Here is a 10,881-nt window from a genome sequence, read left to right on the forward strand (position 1 = left end):
TGTGAGGCTGGCCTTTGACCTCCAGGGTTACAGGCCTCCACTCTAAGCCCCAAAACAATGCACTGAGGTTGGTTAACATGCCCCAGCACCCTCACACTCCCGTCCAAGACCCAGTGAGTTTCTGTGAAGCTGGCCTTTGATCTCCAGGGCTACAGGCCTCCACTTTAAGCCCCAAAACGATGCACTGAGGCTGGGTCAACATACCCCAGAACCTTCACACTCACTCCAAAGGCCCAGTAAGTGGCTCTAAGTCTGGCTGATGACGTCCAAGATGGGTTAACACCCTCCAGCACCCTCATGCTCCCTTTTTGGTAATTTCAGAGCATTTTGATGTAGGATTTTAAAAATAAAGCCTACAATGTCTAATACATAGTATAATTTTAATCTTTTTCAGGCTGTTAAAGGCATATTTCTCTCGTTTTCAGGCTACTCTAAAAAGGAATCCTGACGTTATTCCAGCTTCGTTCCAAGTCTGGGGGAGGCATCACCCATCCACTGTGTCTCTCAGGTAATTTCAGAACATTCTAAATGTAAAGTTTTAAAATAAAGGGCTTAAAAGTACAGCTCTATTGACGTTTTTTCAGGCGGTTAAAGGCATTATTTTCTCTTTTTCAGGCTACTCTAAAAAGGAATCCTGACGTTATTCCAGCTTCATTCCAAGTCTGGGGGAGACATCACCTATCCAGTGTGTCTCTAAGGCAATTTCAGAGCATTCTGATGTAGGATTTTAAAAATAAAGCCTACAATGTCTAATGCATAGTATAATTTAAATCTGTTTCAGGCTATTAAATGCATTATTTTCTGTTTTTCAGGCTACTCTAAAAAAGAATCCCGACGTTATTCCAGCTTCCTTCGAAGGCTGGGGGAGGCATCACCTATCCACTGTGTCTCTCAGGTATTTTCAGAACATTCTGATGTAAAGTTTTAAAATTAAGGGCTTAAAAGTACAGCTCTATTGATGTTTTTTCAGGCGGTTAAAAGCATTATTTTCTCTTTTTCAGGCTACTCTAAAACGAAATCCTTACGTTATTCCAGCTTCATTCCAAGTCTGGGGGAGAAATCACCTATCCACTGTGTCTCTCATGTAATTTCAGATCATTCTGATGTACGATTTTAAAGTTAGGGGATTAAAAGTAAAGCTATATTGACGTTTTTTCATTCTCTTAAATGCCAATTCTTCTCTTTTTCAGGCTTCTCTAAAAAGGAATCCTGACGTAATTCCATTTTCATTCTAAGGCTGGGGGAGAAATCACCTATCCACTGTGTCTCTCAGGTATTTTCAGAACATTCTGATGTAAAGTTTTAAAATTAAGGGCTTAAAAGTACAGCTATATTGACGTTTTTTCAGGCTGTTAAATTTATATTCACCTAGCCAGTGTGTCTCTCAGGTAATTTCAGATTATTCTGATGTAGGATTTTTAAAATCACCTATCCAGTGTGTCTCTCTGGTTATTTCAGAGCATTTTGATGTAGGATTTTAAAAATAAAGCCTACAATGTCTAATATATAGTATAATTTTAATCTTTTTTAGGAAGTTAAAGGCGTATTTCTCTCTTTTTAAGGCTACTCTAAATTGGTATCCTGACGTTTTTCCAGCTTCATACTAAGTCTGCGGGAGACATCACCTATCCACTGTGTCTCTCAGGTAATTTTTAGAGCATTCTGATGTACGGTTTTAAAATTAAGGGCTTAAAAGTAAAGCTATATTGACATTTTTTCAGTCTGTTAAATGCATATTTTTCTCTTTTTCAGGCTACTCTAAAAAGAAATCCTGACGTTATTCCAGCTTCATTCCAAGGCTGGGGGAGACATCACCTATCCACTGTGTCTCTCAGGTAATTTCAGAGCATTTTGATGTAGGATTTTAAAAATAAAGCCTACAATGTCTAATACATAGTATAATTTTAATCTTTCTCAGGCTGTTAAAGGCATATTTCTCTCTTTTTCAGGCTACTCTAAAAAGGAATCCAGATGGTATTCCAGCTTCATTCTAAGTCTGCGGGAGACATCACCTATCCACTGTGTCTCAGGTAATTTCAGATCATTCTGATGTACGATTTTAAAGTTAGGGGATTAAAAGTAAAGCTATATTGACGTTTTTTCAGTCTCTTAAAGGCCTATTCTTCTCTTTTTCAGGCTGCTCTAAAAAGAAATCCTGACGTTATTCCAGCTTCATTCCAAGTCTGGGGGAGACGTCACCTATCCATTGTGTCTCTCAGGTAATTTCAGAACATTCTGATGTAAAGTTTTAAAATTAAGGGCTTAAAAGTACAGCTCTATTGATGTTTTTTCAGGCGGTTAAAGGCATTATTTTCTCTTTTTCAGGCTACTCTAAAAAGAAATCCTGACGTTTATGGACGCCTGGGAAAACTAACACGGTGGAACCGCTGCGGCTGCACCCAAGGTAGCTCACAATTTACTCGCAATGTTGGATGAGTTGACCACCAAAGATATTAGCAGGCTCAAGTTTGTCATGCTTGACATACACGTCTACGATCAACGACCTGTCAGTCGTGCCACTTTGGATCCACTGACTCATCGAACCCAGATAGCAGACGCTATCATGCAGCGCTACAAAGACAAAGCGCGAGCGGTCTTGCTCATCCTGCTGGAGCGCATATGTCGCAACGATCTGGTGGAAAGGCTTTGCAGCGGCGCCCATGGCCAAATGACACGTCTAGTGGAGATGTTACTCTTGCTGGATATGGCTCTGCCATCCGAGGGGATGCGGCTCAGGTCAGGATGAAGGTGTTTGACACACTCGAAGACCTCAGCGAAGACTCTTTCAAAAGGTTTGTGTGGATGCTGCGCCTGCCGCCCTACAAATCTGAACATATCACAAGTGTGAGCGACCTTGTTGACGTACTCACAGACCATGTGAACCGTGACACGTTCGTGTACGTGGAAACTGTGTATGCAACTCTGCGTCTGATCGGGAGTGTGAACTTAGCCATAAGGTTGAATACGTACATACGTAGCCTCAGTGTCTGAACGTCAGTGTTGCCCTAAACTGTTTAGGAGCCTTACCCAATTGTACACAGATACACATTACTGCAGATGAATAAAATGAATGCTTGTCAAAACCCCAGATTCCCTGTCCAATTGTGTACCACCATTGTGAAAGCGTTAATTGCATCCTACTGGTGCGTTTTCGCAATCTGTTCTAGCATGCTGCTTCATTCATTGAGATGATTGTGTTTACCAGTGCATGTTTTTGCCCTATTTCCCTTTGAGAGGACGACAGGACTTATATATGGTTGACCGGTATGTTGATATCCTCTTACATGAGTGTAAAACAGTGGCCATTGTGTGTTCTGTCAGCAAACACGGTACTATTTTAGCGTTAGCTACTGCATAGCTGGTCCCTGTGACCCAAAAGGACAACGTCAAGGGTCCCAGGGACCCTTAGGACAACGTCAAGGGTCCCTGTGACCCGTAGGACAACGTCAAGGGTCCCTGTGACCCAAAAGGACAACATCAAGGGTCCCGGGGCCCGAAAGGACAATGCCCTGGATCCCAGGGACCCGAAGGACAATGCCATGGGTCCCAGGGACCCGAAGGACTACGTCAAGGGTCCTTGTGACCCAAAAAGACAACGTCAAGGGTCCCAGGGACCCGAAAGGACAATGCCAAGGGTCCCTAGGACCCGTAGGATAACGTCAAGGGTCTTCAGGTCCCAGGGACCCAAAGGACAATGCCACGGGTCCCAGGGACCCGTAGGACAAAGTCAAGGGTCTTCGGGTCCAAGTGACCCGAAGGACAATGCCATGAGTCCCAGGGACCTGAAGGACAATGCCATGGGTCCCAGGGACCCGTAGGACAATGCCGTGGGTCCCAGGGACCCGAAGGACAACACGATGGGTAAAACTGCACGGGTCCCAGGGACCCGAAGGACAACACAAGGGTTAAAACAACACTGTAATTACATGTAATGTCTCGCTACATGTGTAGGATTTTGTAATCTCTATTGGTAAAGGCCATTTTATTGAAATGGGGTTTCCCTCATACTCTGAGTCAGAAAACTCAGCTGCAGTACACAGAGCTTTCCAGTTTCACGTCTGAACGCTTGTACAGGGGTTTGTTCAGATGTCATTCATAGCCTAATTTATGTAACATTTTATACCTAGAAACGTGGTCAAAATTGATTATTATTTTATGGCTGTTGACACCATATTCTGATTAATGCAGTAATAAAAGGACACATCTAAAATAAAACCCCCTCTGTAACACCCACTGACTAAAAATCTGTCAACAAAATAAAAGAATTTTGAATCTGACTTCGACTTTGTGTACATTTTTTTCTAGGCATAGTTACGTCAAATTACATGTATATCTGGAATGACTATTTGACTTTGTTGAACACACGCTGGATTGAACTGCTGCCACTTCAAGTCGAGTAAAATGTATTTGTCAAATCTACAATATGTGCCAGACATACAGAACATTTGAAAATGTTGAGACAGCTGCCTCAAAGCTCAATGTCCCTCAGCAGACAGCTGCCTCCAAGCTCACTGTCCCTCAGCAGACACATGCCTCCAAGCCCCCTGTCCCTCAGCAGACAGCTGCCTCCAAGCTCACTGTCCCTCAACAGAAAGCTGCCTCCAAGCTCACTGTCCCTCAACAGAAAGCTGCCTCCAAGCCCACTGTCCCTCAGCAGACACATGACTCCAAGCCCACTGTCCCTCAGTAGACAGCTGCCTCCAAGCCCACTGTCCCTCAGCAGACACATGCCTCCAAGCTCACTTTCCCTCAGCAGACACATGACTCCAAGCTCACTTTCCCTCAGCAGACAAATGACTCTAAGCTCATTGTCCCTCAGCAGACACATGACTCTAAGCTCACTGTCCCTCAACAGACCGCTGCCTCCAAGCCCACTTTCCCTCAGCAGACACATGACTCCAAGCTCACTTTCCCTCAGCAGACACATGACTCTAAGCTCACTGTCCCTCAACAGACCGCTGCCTCCAAGCCCACTTTCCCTCAGCAGACACATGACTCTAAGCTTACTGTCCCTCAACAGACACCTGCCTCCAAGCCCACTGTCCCTCAACAGACAGCTGTCTCCAAGCCCACTGTCCCTCAGCAGACAGCTGTCTCCAAGCCCACTGTCCCTCAGCAGACACATGCCTCCAAGCTCACTGTCCCTCAACAGACAGCTGCCTCCAAGCCCACTGTCCCTCAGCAGACACATGCCTCCAAGCTCACTTTCCCTCAGCAGACACATGACTCTAAGCTCACTGTCCCTCAACAGACAGCTGCCTCCAAGCTCACTGTCCCTCAACAGACAGCTGTCTCCGGGCCCACTGTCCCTCAGCAGACACATGCCTCCAAGCTCACTTTCCCTCAGCGAACACATGCCTCCAAGCTCACTTTCCCTCAGCAGACACATGCCTCCAAGCCCACTGTCCCTCAACAGACACCTGCCTCCAAGCCCACTGTCCCTCAGCAGACAGCTGTCTCCAAGCTCACTGTCCCTCAGCAGACACATGACTCTAAGCTCACTGTCCCTCAACAGACAGCTGCCTCCAAGCTCACTGTCCCTCAACAGACAGCTGCCTCCAAGCTCACTGTCCCTCAACAGACAGCTGTCTCCAAGCCCACTGTCCCTCAGGAGACACATGCCTCCAATCCCACTGTCCCTCAGCAGACAGCTTCCTCCAAGCCCACTGTCCCTCAGCAGACAGCTGTCTCCAAGCTCACTGTCCCCCAGCAGACGCACGGGTCCCTGGGACCCAAAGGACAATGCCATGGGTCCCAGGGACCCGAAGGACAACGCCATGGGTCCCAGGAACCCGAAGGACAACGTCAAGGGTTCCAGGGACCCGAAGGACAACGCCATGGGTCCCAGGGACCTGAAGGACAACGCCACGGGTCTCAGGGACCCGAAAGACAACATCAAGGGTCCCAGGGACCCGAAGGACAACGTCACGGGTCCCTGGGACCCGAAGGACAACGCCACGGGTCTCAGGGACCCGAAAGACAAGGTTAAGGGTCCCAGGGACCCGAAGGACAACGTCAAGGGTCCCAGGGACCTGAAGGACAATGCCATGGGTCCCATGGTCAAGGGTCTTCGGGTCCCACGGACCCGTAGGACAATACAATGGGTCCCAGGGACCCGATGGACAATGCCATGGGTCCCAGGGACCCATAGGACAATTCCATGAGTCCCAGGGACCCGAAGGACAACACAAGGGTTAAAACAGCTGTCTGCTGAACACTCAACACTGTTTGTCTCGCTAAATGTGTAGGATTTTGTAATCACTTTTGGTAAAGGCCATTTTATTGAAATGGGGTTTCCCTCATACTCTGAGTCAGAAAACTCAGCTGCAGTACACAGAGCTTTCCAGTTTCACTTCTGAACGCTTGTACAGGGGTTTGTTCAGATGTCATTCATAGCCTAATTTATGTAGCATTTTATACCTAGAAACGTGGCCAAAATTGATTATTTTATGGCTGTTGACACCATATTCTGATTAATGCAGTGATAAAAGGACACATCTAAAATAAAAAACCCTCTGTAACACCCACTGACTAAAAGTCTGTCAACAAAATAAAAGAATTTTGAATCTGACTTCGACTTTGTGTACATTTTTTTCTAGGCATAGTTACGACAAATTACACGTATATCTGGAATGATTATTTGACTTTGTTGAACACACACTGGATTGAACTGCTGCCACTTCAAGTCGAGTCAAATTTATTTGTCAAATCTACAATATGTGCCAGACATACAGAACATTTGAAAATACTTTTCTCTCCGACCCACGGTGCAATATATGCACTAGTCTTATCTGGATGAATGAGTGGGCATAATAAATATTGCCAGTACAACATCAAGGGTCCCATACGGTGGCCGGGAAGTGCAAAACAACATTACAAAGTCTGAAACACTTTTACAAAGATCGAGACAAATTTACATTTAAAAAACAAATTAACAAAATGCAAAACACTTTTACAAAGAACAAAACAAATTTACATTTAAAAAAAACAAATTAACAAGACTCAAAACACTTTTACAAGTCCCGAAACAAATTTACAAACGACAGATTCTTCACGGAAAGGGAATGTACCACACACCGGAAGTGACACGAAGTAATACGGAAGTGACACGGTGTTGTTGGTGAGCGCGGGCAATTCGCGTTGTAGTTGTGGAGTAAATGGCGTAAATGAAGTTTATGGTGACCGAACATGGACTGCGACCGAGGGATATTTTGCCCGTTTTGTGGCAAACACATGAACACATTAACGCGGTTTTGCTTTACGTGTGGCCGGTGTTTGGAGTTTCTGAAAGACGCGGACCAGACGGAAACACTTGAAACACAGGCGTCGTCTCGCCAGCCGGACAGTGTTAATCAAAGTAAGTGTAGCAAAACAAAAAATGCTATCTATCTGGGGCCATGTGAATAAAAGTCAGTAATGCTATGATTTTCTTGAGCGGCTGCTGACTTTCTATTTTGAAACGGAACTCTGTCCATTTCAGCCGAACATCCATGCCCATCATACAAACAGTTCATGGAGTACAGAAGCTCCAAGTCTAAAGAACGACAGGCTTTTAACTACGGACCAAAACGAAGAAATAGGCCTAAAGAAAGAAAAAACGTCCAGGTAAGTTTGACCGTCCTATACAATTTTGCAAAGCTCTATATGTATTTGTGTGTATGTGTATATTTATTTTACCTACGTATAAATTATTTATATATTTATTTTACTAGATAAACGTAGGATTGATGGTGCCACATGGAACTGATGGAACTGATTTAAAACCTCTAAGAGGGAAAACGCTCCCGGAATTTACAGACCCAGAAGTAGCAGCACCTGATCTACTGAAACAAGCTGTGCAGAAAATGAGAACATTTAACAAGGACATGCACGAAGGACCTTATGTCCTTTTGTATCCAGACTGCTCAGAGGTGGTCCATGTGCCCGGGTCAGAAAGGCCATTCAAATTGGCAGAATATAAAAAGGAAATAGGAAAGGCATATTCCAGGATCACTTTTTTCATTTGCCTAGAAAAACACTATAAAGGAGGTTAGTGGATCTCATGATTTCATATTTTTTTACATGTTTAGATACTCTGCTGGAGAATAGATAATGGTTGTTTGATTTATTATTTTCAGTGGATGATACCTCAGACTCTGATTCTGAAATTGTCATCACAACAAGGAGCAGAGCCGAATTCAATCAAGCTGACACTTTGGTACATTAGTTACTTCTCTTTTTTAAAATATGTATGTATTTATGTAAATATTTGTATTCTATTACTTTATTAGATGTACATTGGATTTTAAGCATAAAATATGTCCTGGTCAATATTTTAGTGGTAAAAGTGGCTTGTTTTGATTATTTTGCGGTACTATTATACAGTAACACATACAACTATTCAGCATTGATTTATGCTGTATGTGGTAATGGAACAACAATAGAAGCTATTGATAATTTTATCAATTTCCTCTCAGGTTTTTGAACCAAAAAATCGAAGTACTCCTAAACACAAACTAGAAGATGAAAGGTAGGTGTTGCACGCTTGGACACAAAGAAACTTTCTGGCTTGCATGGGTTGAAATTATTTTAGTTCTTGACTGGAAATAATAATTAATTTTATTGGGTTACAGTGCTTTCAACCGGGTAGAGTGCTATTTAGCAGATATTTCACTACTCATTCACATACACATTAAACATTTATATTGCTATTTTTGGAGATGTATTTTCCACTTTTGCTCACCTGGAAATACAGAAACCCTGCACATGAGCTCAACGTTGCTACATGCTATTGACTGTTTCTGTAACTTGCTCCCTACCTAAAGGACACACAGCTGCCTGTCTGAGCTTTACTTAACAGAATAAACCTACAGAAATACAGTTTCTCTTTCAGGTTTATAAACACAAATGGCACAAATTAACCAAACTATTAAAAAATATGAGAATGATCCAGTCCATCCATATGTCCCACATCATTGTGGGTCTCACATAGACCTTTATTGAATTGGCGCAGTCAACCTGAACCAATTAAACAAACTTTTTTTCTGAACTTTGTCAGGGAGTCAAATAGATGTAATGAGAGACAATGTTTTTTATCTAGTGATAATCAACCAATAGGAATTTGGGCTGCATACATAATGTTTACATGATTTGACTATTGTACGCTGGAAGGACACTTGCTGGTTTTAAGATGTCCACAACACCCACTCTAGCCCAAAGCACCCTGGCCACTAGAAAAGACCCACCTACTACTATGTGTTACTCAAAACTACATTATAGTCTTTATCATGGAGCTAATCATTTTGTGTTTTTATCATGTTTCAGACAAGCACCAGGACATTCAACAATTCAGCCAGGACAGGTAATAAGGGAGACTGTGGCTGCATGACATTTCTTGCTTCCAATGTTGTTGTTGTTTCAGACATTTTAATCTGTTTTTCAGATAGTAATATCTGATGCTGAGGATCTGGATCAACCTGAAACAAATCCAGAAAAAAATTCTTGCTACAGGTAAGTAAAAAAAAATAAAATAATGACTGACATAATTTATATTTACTGATTACATGGGGAAGGCATTTTTGTTTGTAAGATGTTTTAACATGGAAATGGTCATTTCCAACAGTAAATACACAGACCTGTTTTCACCCAATGTTGAGCCAGAGGATGAAGAGCCTGTTGCTGTCAATGTGAAGAATATCCAACACACAGCAATGTAATATGACAGCTTTTGACTATAGCACTCCATTATTTTACAGTGCAATAGTTCTGGTATATCTGGAATATTCACAAATGAAGTCACTTTTTGTCATTACAGGGAGGAGACGGACATTTCATTACCTGACATCGTGGCAAACCTGTCGCTACCTATTGATCATAAAAAAGTCAGTCGGTTCAACATCTCAAGGGCTAATGTTTGGGATGGGGCAGTCAGAGGTTTCAAGCGTACAACATATTCTGAAACCTGTGACATGCTGGTCAAATTCACTGATGATACTGGTGTTTTGGAAGAGGGAATTGACACGGGTGGTCCAAGATGAGAGTTTTTAACTCTACTAATGAAACACCTAAAAGACCGGCCCATTTTTGATGGACCAGAAGGACATCGGTTCTTGGTCTACAATGCAAATGGTATGCATATGGGTTAGATGTGTACTATAAGCCTATAGTACACATCTAACCCATACTACTAATGGTTGGTTAATGATCATTGACCATATATATCACATGACATATGCTTGTATATTACAGTATATAATGCATTTTGTTATAATTTTGCATTATGACTTCATTCACAGCTGTTAGGGAGGATGAGTACTACCTGGCAGGAAAGATGATTGCTGTGTCAGTTGTGCATGGAGGTCCAGGACCCCATTTCCTGTCAGAAGATCTTGTACATTATCTTTCAGGCCAGCCTTCATTCAAAGCACCATTTAATTTAATAACTGATGAAGACATAGGGAAAGCTTTGCAAGAGGTGAGAATAGTATAAGGGCTACAGTATGGTAGGGCAGAGTTTTACATAGTTCCTGAAGTGTTTTGAGACAATGTTTAATTCCTATATCACGTGCAGAATTTGTTTCATTAATTTATTAGTCTTTGATGCTGTAAAATTACACCATGCTATGTATGTCATTAAAAATAGGCTAGGAGATATAGTGCATACAGTTATTGACTGGGGTTTTGCACACATGACATGAAATAGTGAGCAATCACCGTTGGGTTATTATTTGTTGGTCCACATTCAAGCCACAGTACTTTACGTGAAAATCCATCTATGCATCCCGAAATGGCCAAACCGAATGGCTTAAGTTTATCATAACCATCTGCGTGCCACATATAGTTAGGTCCCATTGAGTGGTAGGTTCTTCTTGTAAACCTTCTGCGTGTTCTGCTCTCACACCC

At 42.8% G+C, this 10,881-nt stretch overlaps 1 protein-coding gene across 1 annotated transcript; it reads left to right on the plus strand.

The window, feature by feature from the left end:
- The first annotated feature begins 7,101 nt into the window (after positions 1 to 7,101).
- On the plus strand, positions 7,102 to 10,399 carry LOC116687080 (uncharacterized). The gene is made up of 10 exons (XM_032512183.1): positions 7,102 to 7,357; positions 7,481 to 7,605; positions 7,713 to 8,028; positions 8,118 to 8,197; positions 8,457 to 8,509; positions 9,304 to 9,340; positions 9,422 to 9,489; positions 9,602 to 9,691; positions 9,794 to 10,107; positions 10,275 to 10,399. Exons 1-9 carry the CDS (start codon positions 7,189 to 7,191, stop codon positions 10,014 to 10,016), a joined length of 1,161 nt encoding a protein of 386 aa, XP_032368074.1. The 5' UTR covers positions 7,102 to 7,188; the 3' UTR covers positions 10,017 to 10,107; positions 10,275 to 10,399.
- Positions 10,400 to 10,881: the final 482 nt, after the last annotated feature.

The sequence above is a fragment of the Etheostoma spectabile genome, chromosome 3 (genome assembly GCF_008692095.1).
Source record: "Etheostoma spectabile isolate EspeVRDwgs_2016 chromosome 3, UIUC_Espe_1.0, whole genome shotgun sequence".
Classification (NCBI taxonomy): domain Eukaryota; kingdom Metazoa; phylum Chordata; class Actinopteri; order Perciformes; family Percidae; genus Etheostoma; species Etheostoma spectabile.